General features: G+C 44.8%; 1 protein-coding gene and 1 long non-coding RNA gene across 13 annotated transcripts in view; one reads left to right on the top strand and one right to left on the bottom strand.

The window, feature by feature from the left end:
- Positions 1-21,873, bottom strand: part of LOC121591018 (filamin-A-like) — a 54,852-nt gene that overhangs the window by 7,080 nt on the left and 25,899 nt on the right. For 6 of the 12 annotated variants that reach the window (XM_041911314.1, XM_041911319.1, XM_041911315.1 and 3 more), the window contains 2 exons: positions 12,314-12,493; positions 12,020-12,245 (listed from right to left, as the gene is read on the bottom strand). In XM_041911314.1, the coding sequence (XP_041767248.1) occupies positions 12,020-12,245; positions 12,314-12,493 (406 nt within the window). The other 6 variants (XM_041911321.1, XM_041911322.1, XM_041911325.1 and 3 more) reach the window with 6 other exon arrangements.
- On the top strand, positions 496-20,847 carry LOC121591019. Its single transcript, XR_006004507.1, has 3 exons — positions 496-732; positions 10,065-10,411; positions 20,284-20,847. It is a non-coding gene; the product is annotated as an uncharacterized LOC121591019 (long non-coding RNA).

The following is a 21,873-nucleotide window of genomic DNA, read 5'->3' as shown; positions in this document are numbered from 1 at the left end:
TCGATTGGGGGGAAAAAACAGTATCGGTTTGATCGGATTCCGCGCAGAAGAAGAATGAGGAATATTTCAAGATTGTTTTACTACATGTGGAAATCGGTTTCGGTTTTCGAGCGCGGTAAGTATATTTAATTTTTGTTATATTGTTTTGAAAGCAACAATTTTACAATACATTTTACAATTTCATTCAGCGTATGAAAACGTTTAAATCAGGAATACATTATCCATCTTTACTGATCACTTCACCTACACAAAGCGTAATTGTACAAAGTACCAGGCGCACGCTTTTCAAATTCTATCTATTTAAAATTTATTTAATAAAAAGGTGTCCGCTTATGTACATTTATCTTTAAACACATCCCCTCAGCACAGTGTTTTGAATTTATCGGAAAAAAGCACAAACTCACGTGTTGGAGTAAGTGAAAATAGATATTTGGAGGTCATATCTATCAGAATCCCTGATGGAGGGAAAGTAAAATTTATTATTTCAAATGTTCGAAAGGTCACGCAGTAGGCCATTTCATTGGTGTGAGTGTGTATGTGCGTTTCGATCATTTAGTTGGCGCGATGGGGCAAACCGTGTGAAGCGCTGTGGTGTGATCTTGTACGGTTTATTTAAGTGTGTGTGTGTGTGTGTCTGTAAGCTGCACATAAATTATAATTGTGAATGCCGAGCGGTTAACAGAGCTAAACATGAAATATAAGGTGACTGTATGACGTTGTATCATATCGAAGGTGAATTTTGCTGAAATATTGGCTATGTTTAAGAGTTTCTCGCACAAACATTTAAAATATGGATTTCATTTTTCCATAATAGTTTTCCGTCCCACTAGATCACACAAAGCACATTGGAATCCCTGGTGCGTTGTATTTTTTACGCATTTCTGACCTCCTCATTAAAAAACCACCCAAGCCCTCAGGTGTTAACACGCCGAGAGCAAGTGTTGTTTATTTTAGTACCTAATGTGTGTGCGATTCTTCCGACACCCGTCATGCCTTGGATCCCTTCGTTTTCGTTCGCCCGTCGGAAACGCGAGACGATTAGTGAGACCACAAGTCTGGCGCTCACGTGAAGTGCTGAAAAAATGATCAAAAACGATAAAGAGGCCTTAAAGCCACTTTCGTTAGCTTCATCGTTCCAATATCTGTCCGAACTGAACACGGTCGGCACCACGAGAGTGGTTCGGATGGATTAGTTTCGAGTGTGTTCGCAGTGGGCAATCAACAAGTCGCTTAAAATCCCACGGCACGCGACGCTTGTACCAGCGAGTCCTCTGGCACAAGTGCTCGCGCCAACTGCTGACATTTGCTACCTTCTTGTGAACGAACGGGGTTTTTTAAAACATATTTTGAGGAGGGGGAGTTCGTGAGCGCGCGTGCTCGTGGCACACTACAATTGCTGCACCCGAGCAGCTTGCCACTGTTGGCCAACTGGCCAAGTGGTTTGTGGGAAGAGATCGTATGCTCCATCGACGGTGAATGAATCGTTGTAGAATGTGTTTTATTGCTCGAGTGAAATTTAATCGTCGATCGAGAGGGATTCCCGTCGGGTGCGCCGTAATCGTAATAAATTTCCCGCGCACTAAAAGGGTGTTTGTTTCGAAGTGGTGCGTGTGTTACGATTAGCACCACCCACTTGGTCGTCGTACGATCATGCTCGTTGTTGAGATTGCAAAGAGTTAGTAGAACTTGATTTTTGACATTTCCCCTGTCTTTAAATTTCAACATGCATTAGAGCGTTGTGATTTTGTAAGAACTATTGTCAGGCGATGCCGCCTGTCGATCGGTTGTACGATCGGCTGAAATGTGAGGCAAGCGAAATTCAACGCACTCTACGCAAACGCTAGTCGGCGGTCCGAACACAACTTTGTTGTCAGCCCAACTACTGCTGCTGCTGCTGCCATTACCTTTATGCGTGTGGAGAAAGAATCCGCTCAGCATGTTGGTCGGGATGAAGTCGATATCCGAGGATTCCAACACCGGCACGTCCTGCTCGATGAAGAACACCCGCACCATCTCGCGCCGATCGTGCTCGGACACGGACATGAAGCGCGAAAAGCTTCGATAGAACTGACTGTGCTCTTCCCATGTCGCCTCAACCGGTTCAGTGCCCTGCTCCTCGTCGTCACTCCACATGATTGCTCGCGGGTTTGATCGCTATCGGGACGGTCGAGGCGGTCGGGGCGAAAGAGCTGACTAAGGGTAGGGAGGGTGGCGAGGGTTAAGAATCGGATCGGACGATGGAAAGGACACTCGTTATCCCCTCGTGGCGGGAGGTGCTGCTTAGTAGATACTTCGTTCGCCGATTCGTCGGACCGCGCGCTCACCGAACCTAGACGACTTTACGCGTACACACTCGTCAGGCTAGTAAAAAGGATACGTTCATTTTCCACTTTCCGCTACGATTAGCACAGGAAATTGCGTTGGGGAAGCATTTGGTCGTTGGGAAGAGGGGTAGGGGCGTGGGGGGGGTGGAATTGGGGAAACAAACAAAGTTCGTTCAAAGTACGTTTATTACGCGCCACCAGAACCGCCAGAATGCGTCCAGGATGCTGTCACGTGGAGCACCTTCGCATCGACCCCTAGGAGTTTGTGTGTATGTGTATGAGAAGATGTATGTGCGTGAATGTGAGTGTGTGTATGTGTGTGAGTGTGTGTGTGCGTGTTGTAGGTGGAAGGGTGTAGGGGAGCAGCGATTTCATGTGGAGTGCGGGAGCAGCTGTCGAATTTATTACGACTCTGAATCATCGAGACCCGAACCGAATTGAATGCGAAATTTCAAATGGACAAACAAATGATGCACAACGTTCTTAAAATATCTTTTGAAAGACGGGTGGTAAAAATGGCGTGCGTGGTGGCCCTTTTTTCTTCCACTTCTGCACGTCTTTACGCTACCGCTACAATCTAAGTTCAGAGACACTAGCGGGTATCATGGAACGGGCTGAGCAAGCTGTACAAAAGCTTTCGCAAATTGTCGCAAACCTAATTCCAACGCATGGTAGCATCGGGCAGTGATCCATATTTGGCTCGAAATTATGTAACTCGGACAGTGCTGCAGCGTAATTAAAACGAACAGCTGCAACCACACGGCGGCACAGTATCCTGGGCAGCATGATCGGGCAGCTTTGGTGGACGACCAAGGAAAGAACGGAAAGCGCTGGAAGGGCACGGAGTCGGGGCACTATTAACACTTGCTCTGCGCATCCAACGGCAGGGATGCGGTCCACCTGTGATGAGTCATCGCAACGTAAAAAAACCCTGACCACTGATATCCTTTGGCAAGGTCCTTGCGACACAGGAATAACAAATGATCGATTTTTGGATCGCAATGGACTTAAACCGCAACAATTGAAAACCCTCAATCACCAGCATTTTTTAACGGCACTTCCGATCATTTTGTTTTCACATGCATCGATCACTCGCAGTTGTATCTGCATCTGGAGTTATGTTTTCTCTTATATGATCACATTCACACCCAAACACGTTGAGAAATGCACAATCGATCGAGGTTCTCACACTTGCAATGCTATTCCTTTAAGCTTTCCTTTCCCAATTACCAAGGATGCGCACACACACCCACCCACACCGACACACATTCACATGACCTCAAACACACACACACACACACACACACACTCACTCAAGCTTAAATGCTGGTGGCTGAGGCGCGGGATCGTTACTAAATACGGATCGATCGACGGTCGTCGGATATGGAGTGTGTAGCATTCGCCGCACCAGTTGAATAAAAAAAAGTCAAATCAACCTGAGCCTTCCGCCGTAAGCGTGCTACTGAGCTGAATACTGAACGTCAACTGATAAACGGGCGGCCGGACACGCGATTCTGAAGCATTGGCATAGCACAGCCAGCCCGACCGACCGATAGAGGTCTTCGCAGCTTCCAGTGTGGAGAGCGCGCGCACCGAACCGGACCCGAAACGTTGGCCACCAGCAACCCCACAACCCGCCTTGTTCATGCTCGTTGCGTGCGCTCGCTTTGGTTTTGGTATTTTGGTGAGCGCAATCGGCTATGATTTGCTCATTTTTTTCTCCAAATTCTCCCCATTTTCCTCACATTTTAAAGCAACAAGCAAAGGCGCTTGAATCTTTCCCCTTACCGCGGGTGAGCCAATCGTGAAAAAAAGAAGAAGCAAATCCGTTCCGAGTGTCCCCGCCAAAAAGAAAAGTGTGTAAATTCTCTCCTACCACACACACACAAACACATGGAAAATACGCAGTGTGACAGAAAGCGAAGGAAAATGAATCATGGAGCAACGAAGCAGAAGAAAAACGGGATAGCTACACAGCATAGTGCTGTGCAATAGGGAGTGTGTGTGTGTGTGTGTGTGAGAGAGAGAGAGAGAGAGAGAGAGAGAGAGAGAGAGAGAGAGAGAGAGAGAGAGAGAGAGAGAGAGAGAAGGAGATGAAGAAAGAGAGGGAAGAGGAGAGGTGAGATATAGACAAAAATTATCGTTTCTATACTGGCGTTGGAAGATCATCATGTGGGGAAGGAGGTCGAATGATCGTTGAATCGGTGTGGTGAAGAGCCGATACAACTAACACACAAAATATCACCATTTTCCATAACTGTGTGTCCGCAGTGACGGTAACGCACACTCACAGCTGCAAAGTCGTTTCCTGTGCGGCCAGCAATGTTCGTCCATGCTATTAGGTAGCTGTTTTAGAGCGGATTTTTCGGTGTTTCCGGCGGAACGAGGCAAAAAAAAGGCAACAAGATCCGTCCGAAATTGGGACGGCGCCGTTGGCGGGTCGGGCCAAGTTTGTCACCAAACAACCGGGGTTTTCGAGCTCTCCGCGCACTGCAAACTGTTTTCCATGCAGCAATGGCACGGAACGGAGGCGATTTGGATGAAGGTTTAAGTGTATGTGACAACGGCTTCCGTCTGATGATGATGATGATGGTGATGATGGTATCTATTTCAAACACCGGAATAAATTGGAAGTTTCTTCCGGGCTGTGCAGTACCCATGTTTATGACGCCATCGATCGGAAACCGCCGCCAAGCATGAGACTCCGGCTGGGAATGGACGATTTTGGTAATGGTCAACGTGTGCGGCAGCAACTTGTAGTAACATTGGATGAAGATGCGGCACACTTCTTTTAGCTGTTGGTTGCGAGCGTTGCAATGGCATTTGAGGGTGATTCACTTATATTTTACCACGTGTCCGGTGGCACGTGTACAACATTTGTCAAGTCACCTCGATTTAGGCATATCGTTAATCGGGTATCAAACCATGAAGGGTACATTTCCGCCGAGATATTTCACATTCGCTTCTCACACCTTCAAGATGTTCAGCGAGCCAGAAATGAGGCAGAAAAAAAACAAGAAACGTTCGTTGGCGCCTGTATTGCGTGTGCCATGTCTCACCTTCTCTACCCATCACACTTCTTTGCCTACCAACCAACACGATCCGTGCAATCGGCATTCTGCGGGATGGAGGTAAACTTATGGCAGGAAATTTTTATTTCGCCACTTTACATTTCCCTACGATCGGGACGACGGTCGGGGATTTGCTGTGCCGTCGGTAGTAGCGGGAGCGCTGGTGTATCATAAATTTATGCATTTTTATAACAAGACGTGTGTGTACGGATCGCCCCGACCAAAGAGTGTTAGGTGTGTGTGACGGCAGCTTCACACTGTGTAGCTGCTCCGGCTATTCGTTCACATATTGACCGCTCACAACGCCCGGCACTGTCGACATTCACCGTCTCTTCGCAGGAAGCATGTAGGCAGCAGGTAAAACGAGCAGGTTCCGTCAGTCGGCCGCAAGATCGTGCCATCGTGCCGCGAACGCCACGACACGCCGGTGGTTGACAGTATATTTTTGGAGCCGATGAAACGGGTGACAACTGCGCAATCCTCCGTTTGCCACAGTGTATGGAGACACATTCGCCTCCCCCACCTCATTCGGACTCTCTTGCTGCTGTTGGGCGTTCGAGTCGTTCATGCCTATGCTGCTCAATCATTCTGTCCGAACAGGGCAGGGCTGGCGGTGGCCATTTTGGGGGAGGTGGGAGGGAGCGAACTTCCGAAAGAATGCGAGTGGTAAAAGGGGGGAAGTTGCCGTGGAAAAATGTGCCACTAACACAAACACGGACTAGGTATATGTATCAGGGACATATTGTTGCCGTATGCAGCAGGCATGGGACACGCATGAGATTTAAACATTCGGGAAGAACATAAAAAAGAGACACAAATATGGCTTGCAGCAATTTTACTTGCTCAGTAGGTTAATTATTTCTCACAAATATGTTGAAAATTAAAGCAAATGGTACGTGAGTTTAAAATAAGACGCATCCCGTTTGTCAGCCGTTTCAGCACAGCCCGTTTCTCCAAAATTGCCGCATCGCATCCATTTTGTATTCCTCTTCAGCCATATGCACATTATGGTGTGGTGGTATTTTGTTTCGCACCGGAGTGGCATAAATAAATGCAAATGACGATGGCGACAGCCATGGCGATTCCAGCAAATAGACAAAAAAACAAGAAAAAAAAACCCATTTGGATGCTGCTGCATCGGCGGCGCTCGACACAAATTAGTAGCTTTAATTAAAATACTATTTGCTGGTGATTTAATTAACATTTTCCGTTTGCCCGTGCGTGGCGATCGGTGGCAACTTCCACCACACCACGCGTCATTCGGTGGTGGTGAACGTCATTCGGCTTGGATCCCGTCCGTTGCGATAATAAATGCAATCGCGTTAGGAAGGTAGGAAGGGATAGCAAAACCCTGCCTACCCGATAGTGATCTGGGGAAGGATGAGCGTTTGCTTCCGTCGCGTGGGGTGGCACCACTTTTTGTATGCAGAGTGAGCAGTAGTAATTCGTTAAAGTAACATCTTTATCAACAGTGCATCGGGTTGCAATGAATGATTTTGAGCAATTTGTAGACGTGACGTAAGCTCAGCTAAAATTGGATTGTATTTCATAGCGTATTTTGCACGGTATTTTTTTAAACTCTTCTTAAACCGGTAGAATGCTGATGGGGAGCGTTTCGCTAAAGGAAGGAATACACTTTGCATCGAGTGTAAGTAAAGTGTTTTTTGTGATTGTGCGAAGGCGTTTTCGAATAGATGCATTATATTAAAACAGTTACTTGCGGAAAGGGCAAGATAGCATTACCAGTGTCCTACTTGATGGATGAACATAAATAGGTTGCATCGTGGAGAAGGCCCTCATAATAATATCAATGTGTTAGGAACGTTGAATGTCCTTTCTATTCTACCTGATCCCAGTTCTCCCCTTCTGGTACAGCTACCTGCTGAGTAATTTGCTCTTTGTCATAAATATGAAATTTCCGTTGTTTTACAAGTACAAAATTTCAATCGGACTGGGGCTTGGTTTACATGCATTCTATTACGATCGGGGAGTTAGTTTTACTAGAAAGAAACAGCACTAATTCGTTGATGTTTGCCATGGAGCTCTTAAGCATAGTTCTTGCGATCAATCACTGATGCTTGATGCTTAGTTTATGCATAATTTAATTGCAATCATGTTTCGATCACAATTTCCGAATAGATTTTTTGGGTAACATGTTTCTTCGTCATTTCCAAATGTCCGCCCAGCAACCGTCTGTAGAGTGCGTACTCTCTTTTGGATTTAGTACATGCTTCACAGTACAATTGTGAAGTCTGAATGTATAGCACTAATTGAAAGTAAGGTAAAAAATTATAAAAAAATACATCTTTTATTTCAATCCCGATGCTAATGAACGTTAAAAACAAAAAGGTACCAAAATCATCCAACACATGGTTTCATCAGGTTAAACTAAAACTTCTAAATAGTGCACGGCGGAGGCCCTAACCTGTTTCGAAGCATACAGCACCACCTGCAATGATTTATTACCAAACCGGTGACCTTCACAGCTGCCACGATGCATCACTGTATCCATCGTTGGTGACAGACTGAGCGAAAGCTACGGACGGAATCATCAACAACGTTGACAGTAGCCAGGCGTCTCCATTAACGCTAAACAGCGCGCGATGTAGCTGTCCATAGAGCGATGATAGTTAAAAGGATCTCGTATGGTTGATCCTCCGTGTGTCCATGTTGCCGTGTTATAGTGGTGTGGAAGTTTTGCAAGGTCAACCTGTACCACTGCTGCAGGATTGCGATTATTTTCGTCAAACGTTTTCCGTTTCGATGGGATGCGTTCGAGTGTAAGCGTGTAGTTTAGCGTGATCACTGCTTACGCAACCGGTGATCATTACTGGTTGTTATTTATCACACAAGCACATACCATTCTCGTCGGATTATTCCACATCGTGATATAATAGTCCGCTCGGCAAAAAGAATGATCTGTCGGAGTTTGGTTTTGCTACAGCTGGCTGCTTCACTCGTGCCACTCATGCGAGTAATAATAAAATGTGTTGATTTAATGGGGTTTGTTTTTCGGATGACAAGACAGCTCGGTGGTTATCATAGCCGTTATTTTGGTCGCGTTGCAGCAGGGATTGGAAGAGACACCAGCAAAATATGGGCGGTTTTCAACACAAAACAAATCTGTCCCACTCGTGATGAATGAGACATTTGAGCATGATTTAAATGTGTCTTTTACGTCAATCGATTCAACAAAACCCCGGCGATGGCGATCGTGGCAAAGCATGTAAGTAAAAGTTGAAATGCAGCTTAAAGTTTGAAAACGGCTACAAAATACACTGTCTCGCCACAGCATTCAGTTGCTCCCACAAGGAGGCAAATCTATCAGCTACCGAAAGAAGCCATTTCCACATATATTTTACCTCATCCGTGGCAGGTATCATCTACGATCTTCCATCATCTACCATCAGTGCGTGTCATAATTTGTGCGAGTCGAGAAATGCCCGGCGCAACATCAACGTTCCTCGGCGTTGTCGCTAGCTTCGTCGTGGGCGAGAAAGGAAGTGGGTGGGTGTTGGGGTGGGGAAGGAGTGTATTGTGCCCAAAGCGGCCCAAGTGACGATGCCGCGTTGATATGCTGAGCACCAGCGACCAGCGCGCGTCGTTTGCGGGTGCCGACCAGAGCAGAAAGCAGTACTAACTCTTTTCGCGGCAGCTGCAGACGAAAACTTTTATAGCCCCCGGGGCAACGTAACGTCCACCGAAACGTTGCTGGACTGTATCCGGAGCGGATATTTATATCACCGATCGCCGCCGGCATCGAGGTGATCTCGACCGTTCCGTGCGACGGTTTGTCCCCAACTCGTGATAAATCCCCGATTCACGCTTCCGTTGCCTGGTCTATGGGGTTGCCTCCTGCTCGTTCGTGTCAATCCTTTTCCGTCTGATGGTAGAACGGCTGGTGTCGCCTTCAGAAGATGTTGCAACAGATTCCTGATGAGTTGCCGATTGAATGATACTTTCATTCGTTATATTCGCTCATCCTTGGATGTAGCGGGACTTGTTACGGAAGGAGGAGGTTCGTGTTTCTTAGGGAGGAAAACAGACGAAAGACCTTATTTTGGCTGACATACCGGCATTAGTGGAAAAGGAATTCGAACACACTGAGCGCGATTCAAGGTGCAGTTTTTGGAAACTACAAACCTCAACCGGCTTTACGTGTACATTTACCACGTAAATGTGTTTAAAGCAAATATAATGTTAACCTAATATTGCTTGTACTAGCTACATTTTGTTCGTCAAGCATTCAACTGTTTAACTGCGTCAATCATTTTGCGTGGACTGTGGCTTTTGTGATAAAGGTAGACGTGATAAATGATACGGCATACGCAAGATCATCTTCTGCAGTCAGCCATGCAAGTGTACGGCCCGAACGCGTTTAAAATAACTTTCAGCCGTTGGCCAGATCACCAGGATGAATGTTTGCCTAACCTCCCAGCGCAACGCCATCGAACACCCGGTGTGTGCGCGCTTTATCTTTTTTTGCGACCGAGATCGAGGGCAAATAGGCAAGCATTCTGCCGCATCAATGGCAAGTCAGAACCGAACGGAAACGGTGATCCAACTGGCACGATAAAAGAATCCATCCCAAACCCTGCGTCTAGGCTAGCCGCTATACGGTTACCACGGTATAATTTTCCGAATCTCCGACTTTTCTTTTTAATTCTAGATTAAAATCTTTGATGTAGCATGATGACCGGAACGTGTTGCCAGTTGGCCAGTTAGATAAATAATCGGCGAACGAAAACAAGCCAAAAATGCGCTGGAGCGGATGTGTAGCGCGAAGACAGAAATCATCTTTATCGGCCGTATTATGTGGGCAACGAACGATCCACCGACCGTTGTTAAATATATGAGCAGACGCGCCATCTGTGTCCGGTGGCAACCTTGCGCGTGAACCGCGTCTACTAGACCAGTGTTCGCATAGGCCACTGCAATTCCAACAGAACAAGGCAAGGGATTATTTTGTGTGTTCTTCCGCTTTGGCTTGATCTGGCCAGGACACGATAAAAAAAGGTAAGAGAAACGACGTGCCATTACGTAAGCGATCCAATAGTAGCTAATGTCATTGCGAGAGAGAGAGAGAGAATAAAGAGAGAGAGAGTGAGAGATAAAGGGAGAGAGAGAGAGAGGGAGGGAGAGAGACGGAGAAAGAGGGAGAAAATAAACGAAAAATTCAAAATTGTACGCCTAGCGGATCGGTAGCCGTTGTGGATCTTTTGATCCTCCCCACCGCAACGATAGTACCGTAGCGCCAAAGATGACTGTTCAACCGGTTCCTGATCCGTCGGCGTACATAATCCACTCCACAAGACCCGACCAAGTGTTGGTCGGTCCAACCAAACCACCAGCAACGGGTGCAACGACAAATGGCGACAGTTATGCGAATTGATGTTCCTTTGCTCGTGTTGTTTACGTAAAGAAGCGAACAATCATAAAGATGCGCAGCGTCGTGGGTGGACATTTTTTTCGTTCGTCCCCAATCCGCAGCCGTTGGACCCCGGATGGTCTGAGTAATGGAATGTGACATGTTTGTTTCCGGAGCGGTTTCTACCGGAACGCGCCACACGTTGGCTACACCACATGGATTTTGATGAGTGTTTCCATTAGTATGTTGGCAGGCTTCGTTGTTTATTGAGACGCGTTGTTTCAGCTCGCATGATACGATAAATAACGAACGAGAGCAGAAGGTATCTCACTCCTATAGCGTGTACAGTGTATCGGGAGCTTAAGCTTGTACAAAACATAGCGCACATGGCACGTAATGGGTAAAATACCACAACACAATTAAAATCACATTCGTTGCATTCGTGCAATTAGTAAGAAATGAATCGCATCTCGGGATCATCTGATACGGTAAAACAAAGCAATTAAAGTTAGAGATACCGTTGAACATTGGAACCACCCTCGCACACGTCAATCAAAGACTGCATAAATCTTTCGCTAACTCATCACAACCGAGAGAAGTAAGCATCCAATCTAACCCTCCCACTCTAGGGAGAGTGGGTGACTGCTGTTTCACTCGTCCGTGCTTAACGAAGGAAACCATTTACATTCCTTAAATTCCCATCGTTACTCAATGTGCGCAAGATGGTCGCTTTCCGTCCGGTGGTTGGATCGTGTCACACCGTCTTAGTAGGCGACCCGAGGCACGTGCTCGCTTGATCGGCACCATCTGTGCTCGGTTGATCGCACGTTACGCGAGACAGTGCGCATACAGCGCCCATGCACTACAACATTCGTGCTCGGGGTACTGTTCCACTTCCCGGTTTCGGGCAGTTAGATGAATGATCGACAGGAATGGTGTGTGTGCCAAGCGTGTATCGCAGCATCATTAAGTGGCGGTTTACAATGTGTCACCCGACCGTCCGAAGGATGACATGCTACCGCCATCATGGAAACGAAACCAAAGCGTCGTGCTTTGATTGACGTGGCGTTAACTTGTCTCATAGCTTGTATTGACAGGATTGTAAATAACTGCCGCTGATGGGCAGCCATCGATGAAATCGTAATAGGTGACAAACGAGCCAATGGATCGTTAGCTTCATTGTACAACCGGCACGAGAGGTAATATGAGGTGAACGATTATCTTCCGCGTTTGAGAGCAGCTCCATTATCACCTACCTGTTACTGTGCCACCGGTCTGGGGAGTGTTTAGGCGGTCGAGTTTGAAGACGTGGAAGCGGCTCGACGACTGTGTTGTCCCGTTCAAGTGGTTATCGTGCTCGGTTGTTCCGTTACCGTTTGTTGCGCTGCTGTTGGAAGTGGTGGTGGTAGATGCGGACAACTGCTGCACACTGTTGAGCGTTGAAACGCTGTCGTGTTTGCCGTTGACGAGACGTTCGCGGACCTGTCGAAAGGCCAAGACACACAATTAGCGATCGAACGGTAAGGCGTACACCGATGCTCCGAACTTACAAGGAATTCTTCACTAGCGGTTTGCTGAATGTACTGTTTAGATTTGGACACCGAAGAGACCTGCTCGATGTAGGACTCCTGGTGCTGATAGCTATGGTTTTCGGAGATAGCCGATGAAGTAGTCTTGCTGGAGCTGGTAGCACTTTTGGTTACCTGCTCCTCCTCTACGTTGTCAACAGCCTGCAAATGAAGCAAAGAAACGGAAATGACAATACAGCAAGAATTGCGTTGAACGGGAAGAGACCCATTCTCGCTCAGTGTCTCATGTGTCTCACTGCGCATTGGCATAGTTCCCAGTTATAAAAAAGGGACACGGTCCAGGGGAATGCATAGCATCTGTCGTTCTATATTTTAGTACGCTAGTTCCACAACCACTGCATCGTCGAAGCGCACCGACATTAGACGTGTGCAGACACGCGAGCCCGGTGAACTCAGCACGGAGCGCTTTGGCACGTCGCCCACAACGGAGTCCTCCCGTTTCCGTTGGATTATCCCTCCCCGCCGGTTGGGTGTCTCTAAAAACCTGTCACCCCACCCGGTCCGGTTCGGATGGATTAGCTTTGAAATAACGCGCTGTTGAACAGCACGATTAACAACGAAAAGCGATTTCAAAGGCAATGCTGCGGGTGCTGTGTCGCCTGTTTGCGTGCCCGTACAGACGCGTTCGGCTGCCGGGCGCGCATACTCGGCACATATTAATAAGACGTATCGGAGACAGGTGTCACACCGGGGTCATTCGGTTCGCGGGACATTCTCCGCTCCACGTCGTTGTGCGATGGAGAAAAGTGCACGACGCTAGTCGCTATGCTCGCGCACGTTACCAGCTTGTTACGGACCTGCACAGATGTCCCCGATCGCTTGCCTGTTAGCTCGGGCCGCTGGGCTAATTTAAGAACCCTTGGAAACGATGAATAACGGGCAACGAATTTTTCTCATCAAAAAAGATTAAAAGACGGAGCTCACCCACGCTTTGCGGCATTGCTGTCTTACACACAAACAACAAGTAGAAAGCTATGGAAAGCGGAATGTTGCAAATGAGAAGCTGCTGGTAGTGCTCGTACTAGAGAAAAGCGCCTAAAGGTAGGCAAGCTGCAGTGCATTTGGGAAACGCTGCACATTTGCGGTTGCAGGGATTAAATTGTGCGTCACTAATGATATGCAGTGAGAGGCTCTGGCTTGGAAGCTGTACGAACAAAGCAATTAATTTAATTGGCTCCATTTTGGTGGCGTTTCGTAAAACTTTGGCACTTCTTGATCTATGACACCTGTCCATGCTGTCCTGAATAGAACTAGGTCAAGGTCACACAGCTATTTCCATGACCGTGGGATTAGAGTTCATCGCGGACTATTTTACTTATCTTAAATCAAAACCCTGGAGATTGCTCTAATAAAAACAGCAATGAATAACAAAGGAACAATAATTGCGTTGAGGCTTCTGTACCAGACGACCAATACATACATCGTTTCATCTCATGTTCGTCCTTTATCTATTCTGCTTTTGCTACAAAATGAAAATGATTTCCACATAAAGAAAGCTTTGTTTTCAATAAGAAGCAGGAAGCAAGTAAAAGTAATAGCCCGTGAACACAAATCACGATTGGATATTCTTGATTTCAAGTGACAGTATGCGCTGTTGACGCCACATTTTTTAAGTCTAATGCACCTACTCACATCAATCAGCAAGTTGATAAACACTCGTGAAACTTTCCTCTGATTCGTTTGACAAGCGAAACCGCTTTACGGTCTCGAAATGATCATTATATTCATTCTTACGATGCGAGAATGGAACGTATTCTATATATTTAGCTCAAAGTTCTATTTTTCTCCGGCAAAACAAGTTTGTATTCGGACGTCGACGTCGTGTCAAGAGTCGGATTCTAAATCTTTTCACGCATGACCCCTTACAGCCGGCACTAACGAACTGGCGCAAGGCACACGCTGCTGTGGCATATAAAATTAATGTCATTTGCTTCCAAACGCCTCCACACGAAGCGATGCGAGGTGAGGAAAGAGTCATTTTGAATGTAGCAGGGTCGGTTTCACAAGACGCAGATAGTTATTTTTCCTCGATGAAACTGCGTTACTTGATATTAGTTTAAGGGAAGATATTTTGTTTCTGCTTAAGTTTCGTAATGCAACGAAATCCGTAAAGATGGATGGTTTTTCTTGTGGTGTTAGAACCAGTCAAAATATCAGCTTCAATATTGTTGGAACCAGAAATAAAACTACAATTAAGACACAATACAAGCGAACTTCGTCGGTTGGCGCTGCTGCCGAAAATATGAATTAATGAAAACGACGAACCATCTAAACAACAAAGTCCAAGCGTATTCAATCAACCAGCAGCCAGTTATCATTCCGTAAACATCATGCTTGAGATACCCTCACGAGCTCGCGAACAGTTTGCAAGGACATATGATCGGCATGCCAGAATTTTCTTCGCCCATTGACACCCAGGCAAAATGCGCAAAATGTGCTGGCCGCAACCAAATGGTGCCACCTGTATGTGAGCGTGGCGTGAGGATATAATCAACGCTGACGGTCCGATCACAATTCCCTGCAGCTGCGCTCTACCGTAGAATATATTAGTATACCCGTAAAGATACACTGTGCGCTACCGTCGATAGTCTAGCAGCAAAAGCAGCAACACACCGGCAGCATGAGTGTTCTTATTTTTCATTCAGCAATCTTTTTTTCATCGGCCGGACTTGCAGCGGGCAACAGAATGAGCAACAAAATGGCACCGGTTCAGCGATAGCTCATTTACGCCGTTCGACGGTTGACAGGCAAAGAATGGGACAATTGGTAAAGCGGGGCGCCCAGGGAATGCTGCAAAGCGAAACACAAGCAATTAAGCAAGCATACCGTGCCGACTTGCGATTAATTATTCGTAGAGCCGGATTAGACATGCTGCATCGTTTCGTAATACACCGGTGGGTTTGGGTTTGTATTGACGAAGACTGCAGAGGCGGCAGAGAACATTGTAACGGTGGTGAAAGCGCAGAACAAATTGCCGACAACTTTTTCAGTCATTCCTCATTGTGGATTTGTGAGTCTAATCGACTGTTGAAGATTTCGCTTTCAGGGCATTATCCTTGGCGCAGCATATTGGCCACGTTAAATAAAACGTAAAGGATAAGCATGAAGAAGTATCAAGATAAAGGGTAGATTGAAACATATGAATTTTGTTATAGTTTGGAAGCAATGCTGTGGCATATCGATCTGATACGTAAGTCTAGCAGACCATTACATACGTCTTTTATTTCTTGTTCTTGATATTACAGGAAAAAGTCATTTAATTATTAGATTTCTTCAGATTTCATAGGTTGCACCTAGTTCAGCTTAGTGCCTAGTTTCCAGCATGTGGCACATGTCTAGAGTGTGTATATAAAGCTGAATCCGTATGGAGATTTGAACCTGCTTGAATGTTGCTAAACCGTGTTGAGATATAAGCGGTATTATCAAGAAAAAATAAGGAAATATCTAACCTGCAACAATTATTTATGACTACGTTCTGCGGTGATTACGAAAACTACGTTCAAAGTCATATCACATATCGGCTATCCACCTTCTTAAACATTCAAATTACGTTCAAAGTCAAGGTAGTCTTATATTTTTTTCTATCATCGTATAACGCATAGCGAGGAGAATAAAAGTACGAAGAATATCGTACATATTTTTTCTGCTTTTATCAATGTTTAACTTGAGAAATTTTACACTACTACATTCCTTTCGTGCAAAAATGATTTAAAAAAAACTAATACTATATTACAATTGCGTTTACATCATGAAAGACAAACGATTCAATGATTCGTCATGGTTTGAAATAATCTGGAATTCCATTCGAACCCAAAATACCGCTTGCCCTGCTGCTCCCTACCTACTGCTACAAGTTTCTTGACATGTCAAGGCGTAAACATTTCGTAAGAACAGTGCGGTTTTACGGTCCCTGAAAATACTTCAATCCATTCGGCTCGTTTGAGCGGAAAAGAAATGTCCATTCGCAACGGTTCGTTTTTCATCGCCATCTTAAGCCAGAGGACTCTTAACGTGACCGCGACCGGCTAAATTGGACCGTGGTGATGTTCACGTTCACTCCACTCACTTGCTGGAAGGGTCGGCCACGCTTAGGTAGCACAAACCGGTCACCAGAGTCGAGAGACTAACAACAGCTGCTATGTATTTTATTCGGTGGACTTTTGGCTGCGTGCAAACACGATGCAAACCAGAAGGAATGTTTGTTTTTAGTCATCGTACAAGTATCTTCCCGCTCGGCTGGGCAGGTCGTAATATGTTGAAATATTTTATCGCTTTTGCAAAACAAAAAAATACACCATGACGCCATTAAAATGAAGCAAAGGTTTGGACAAATATTACGTTTTGAATGTTTATGTAACGTACAATAAATCCTCTGATTAAAAAAGCTAAATGCACCACGTAAGGCTAAGGTTCTGTTTGAATCGCACGGTCACCTGATTGGGGGAAAACTATTCACCTTTCACCTAATATCTGGGATTATTTTCGCACGTACCGCGACTTCTTAGAGCACACCAATGTACTTCAATACACACAGACACAGAGCACAAACACGTTGTAATTAACGATAAGAACTAACGCGCTACTACTTTGCTAACCACAAACTGGTTGTGTGACTTTTCCTCTGAAACGTCCAAACAGAAGTGCGGGCGATGTTTTAGCTCTTGATCGCAGCGGCGTATCTTCGCCAACAACAACAAGCCGCTCTCCTCTGCTGGACGATGTAGATCGCTATTGTTTGGCAGGAGGGGCTGAGGGAGCGGGTGGGGGAGTTCGATGGGCCAAGGCAAAATCTCTTTTCGGGCTGCCGCTGGCGGGGAAATATACATGCGGTCGAAATAGTTGCCCCGACCGGTCGCAGCGATCGTGACCATTCGGAGGGTGGAAAAATAAACACCTCGCCCGAAGCCCGACGCACACGATCGTTCGCGTTTGGTGCACTTCGGATGGTTCGGATTCTTTCGGGTACCGGCTCAGCAGAGGGACACCTTTTCCACGCGTTTTCCCTGCGCGTACTACCACAACCCTTACTCTTAACGCTCATCGTATAAAACCCCCGCATACGAGACATATGTCTACCACCGCCGGAGAGCGCGTGCCCCGTACCGATCAGGCAATTGGAGATCGTCACGGGATAGTGGACATGTATACTGTGTGGCTGTGTAAGTGTGTAGGAGTCTGCTTTATGGTGACACAAATTCATTAAGATGGATATCGAGCTGTATTTTTTGCCGTACATCTAAGGCACTTAGTTGAAAGATCTCACTGGCAATACTCTAGCATAGTGTTGGCCGACGGCATCACTTTGAGCAGACACTCGGGAAAACCGTTTGATTGCAATTGGTATCTGTGTGGATATGTGTGTTTGTGCGTGGTTAGTCGCCTACATTACTAGGTCATCCAATTGTAAGATTGTAGGGGAAACACAAAATCAAATCAAAATGTGCAAAACGATGTTGCTGGTATGCGAGACCTTGAGCTGAATATTCAAGGGAAGCGCGAAAGGAACTAATACCATGAAGTCTTTTACGATAAACTCTAATTTTTCCAAAGAGTGAATTTGTATGAGCAAGCAGCAATGCATGATTTTGTTCAACAACTGTATGAACCATTATAAAAGCGTACTTTTTGGTGCTTATCAATGCATTAGGCAACACATTTTATACAAAAAACATAGTACGGGCCGAACACGACGGTGAAACTGCGATAATACGTAGGTTGATGCAAATGATGCAATTCCACTGCTTTTGCCACTGCTAAAATAAACACGTATGTGTTTTGTGCATGATCGAGTAGCAACTATAGAACGATCTCTGCATTCACAATTCAACATTGTTTTGTCAGGCTTTGTGCGCATACAGTAAAATCAATAAACAATTGTTGATTTTTGTCGACCGTAACGGTTGCATTTGTCGATGGAGGCGCAAGGTTTTTTTTTGTGTGGAAAGGGAGGATACAAAATATTTTTTTCTGTTTCCAGTGCTATTTTACGATGTTTCAAAGCGTGGGAAAACAGTTGGCAGCATATGAAAGAAAATTAGTTTATGTGTTTTGTGGTAATCAGGAAACTTCAAGAGGATAGTAGAAATACTACTACATCTTCCATTGCTCGATCGTAATGGATCATGATTCTTGTTGGGCTTTTGCCGATAGAACTTTCATTTCCATTCTGCTGAATCTGATCATTGACTCCGATCTGCCCACATTGATTCTCTTGAGTTGCTTTCATGGATAAACTTATATGCCCCAAGAAAGAACACATCGTATCCGGAATTTAACTGCCGTCATAGCTCCCACAATCTAATTTGTTGTGTGTAACTTCACTTAAATCAAATACGTTCCAGTGACTTGTTCGTCACATTAAAATTTCTATCTTTTGAGCGAGTGTCACATATAAACAAAACTTTTCTCTAGGAGATTTTTCTACTTTTCTTTTCATTACAACATCGTTGATTGTTTAAAAAATTTATTTAAAATTTATATAAAATGCAGTTTTTTGTATCTCTTTATGCGAGGTTGGCTCGCATAACGGGTTACTTTTGGTATATTTAGATATAATATATTCGTGCAAAAAAAAAATGTCTCCCGCTTTTATTGCTTGCTATATATAACGAGAGAAATGATAAGTAATGAGAATTTGCCATTTACTTTTTTGGCTTAGGATGTCCACATTTTCCTATTTTATGGTATTTAGCTACACGTTTTGTAGATGTTTTTGTATCAAAATTTATGAGAATACAGTTTTTTATAAATAAATAGCTAAATATACAATAAATAAATAAACAGTAAAAACTATAACCACAAATTCATCGCTCACATTCAAACACATAAAAATGGCATATAAATGTTGTGATCAAATAATCAAACTCAATTGAATTCACGCAAATAAATAAATAAATGATTAAAAAATAAATAAATAAATGAAACTATAACTACAAATTCAGCGTTCACATTCAAACATAGAAAAATGACATAGAAATGTAGTGATCAAACAATCAAACAAAGCCGAAGAGGCGTACTAAATTGTTAAACTGTAAGTGCTTGTCTATAGCCTTGAACAGAACGTTTAACATTATCGTTCAGATCTCTTGGCCGGTGTGGGCAAACTGATGTGGGCAAAATGGGAGATTAGAGCTGGCAACAAATTTCTACCCTTAGGAGAAGGCGAGTGGTAAGCGTGTATCTATAAAACATCTAACCACTACGAATGATGCTCAAGAACTGTTGCTTTTGACACACCGACATCTTAACTGAAAGCGTTCCATATACTATTTTGCGTACCATCCTCTCTAGGAAGTGTACGCCCAGCCAGCACATTAATTACGCGAGGCGAAGTATAGTTGGCGCATTTTCGTTCCCGTCTGGTGGCAGCACGCCACCGACAAACAGGCACTCTGCACTAATTGTCGCAATATTTGCGTGATATGTACACAGCGTGGCGTTACGATCGCTCTCACCGTATGCACCAAACGAGAGGCACCACCTCCACCTGACCATCTGGGAAGTAATCATTAACTTTTGCCTCAAATTATGTTGTACAACATGCGAGGGTCCTTTCACCGCAAAGGAAGACCCCTGGTAAACCCATATTGTCAGGTTAATTGTTCACTTTAAGAGCCTGTCGTTTCGTCGACAGCAGGTCCAATGAATGCATTAAAATAACTGCCTTAAAGATTTACGGTTTTTGTACTGACAGCTCTCACATCAATTTATCAGCTCATTTTTTCTTTACGCACGAATTGGTTACATTATAACGTTCTGACCTAGTTTAAAGCACTTTGAACGAGCAATTAAGTGATTTTCGTTGAGGCTGGGTAGTATGGCCGATTTAATTACGATATTGTCGTTTTTTTTTTTTAACTAAAATTCGACTAATAGTAGTAACACTAATTTGTAATCTACTATCATTGAAGTGCTTTTGTTTTTTTTTTTAGGTTGGACCTATATAAGGATGAATGATTAGGATGACTTTAGCTTCCCAATAAATTTTCTCAATCATAAAAGAGAAACACCTACCTGCCCGTGACGCTTACCCGAAGGGATGCAAACAACTTGCACAAGTAAACACAGAAGATCAAATCAAACGATCGGCGCTGATCATGTTTCTTTCTAGAATAACACGGCGGCGCATGTTTGCTTAAGCCGCTTGCAACTAGAGAATGCTTAGCGGTTAGCGTTGCAGCATTCGTACATGATTAGCCAAAACATTATATTCTGTGCAGCTTCATTGGGGCAGCGTTAGGGCAGCAACATAATGGCACACGCGTGGTTGAGCAGGGAGAGTTCGAAGTCATTTATGAAACAGAAAAGCGTTCGTGCAAAGGTGCGTGCGTTCGAGTGTGAACCAATCAGCCAGTAAAGGATGGTGAACTGTTGATCGCCACTTCATAATGCGGGATTGTGTGTGTGTATGTGCGGGTGTGAGGGTGTATCAGATTCATTTTTAACATGAGAGAAACCATTTAGATGGATTTAAGTTGAACTTTTCCGTTTGGTTGGACAGGCTGAATAAATTGCAACTCTCACACGGTTTGGACAGAAGAGTAAATAAACAAACAAACACATCACGTTGCCAGTTCAGCGTTTGGCATTATCTATTGTATGAATAAGTGTGAGATAGCTGTGTGTGCTTCTTGAAGAAGAAATACACATTTGAATGGTGCGTACAGTGGCATTAGAATAGAAAATTATTCATTTACAACTTATTCACATGCCTGATAATCTTCGCTCCCAAGCAGAAGCACCATGAATGAAAAGAGACACTTGCCACTTGTCGGTCATCTACCACGGCACGACATGTCGGCTGCTTACAGGTTGCAAGAGATGGGCAAAATTTCCACGCGAGAGAAATGCTATTTTTGACCCTCCGTATTTAGGGAATCATGCTAACATGCTGATGTGGATGGAGCAGAGCGAATTTGTAGAAGAATGGCACACCAACTGGTGCTTCCCGTGCAACGGAGCAGAGTGCTCGAGAGTGGGTGGCGCATGATGATGATGTGGAGGTGTGTATGTATAAAAAATTATACATTTCATGATTTATTTCCATTCAGAAGATATTTCTTCTTGACGCACGCGAATCACCGACCGACCGAGCCGACGGAAGGGCCAGCCAACGGTGGGACAAATTGTTAGTATTGCGACGCAAAGGATCGGGGAAAAGGATGAACGGTGAGTAGCGTGTGATGCTTGACGAAAACGAGTGTCACATGGCGTTGGTAATCGCAGTGGCAGTGTTGTGCTGGGAGAAAGCGAAATTTTACGAAAGGGAAGAAGATTCGCTCAGAACTACAGATGATTCGTTTCGTCTCATGTGAGATGGAATGTTAAATAGCTAGGAAATGGAATGTTTCATTTGCACATGGGTTACTACCTCACGAATGGAAGGTTTGTTTTGTCAATTCGCTTTTGTTTAGAAGTCAATTCGTTTTTTGTTTAGAAAAAGGAAATTCGTTTTTTGGTTAGAAGTCAATTTGAATAGCGTTCCAAAACTGCATGCAACTCGTTAAATGGCAGCGGTGGCA

This window comes from Anopheles merus, chromosome 2R (genome assembly GCF_017562075.2).
Source record: "Anopheles merus strain MAF chromosome 2R, AmerM5.1, whole genome shotgun sequence".
Taxonomy (NCBI): Eukaryota; Metazoa; Arthropoda; class Insecta; order Diptera; family Culicidae; genus Anopheles; species Anopheles merus.
Note: the sequence above shows the minus strand (reverse complement) of the source record. Positions and strands in the feature narration are given on the sequence as shown.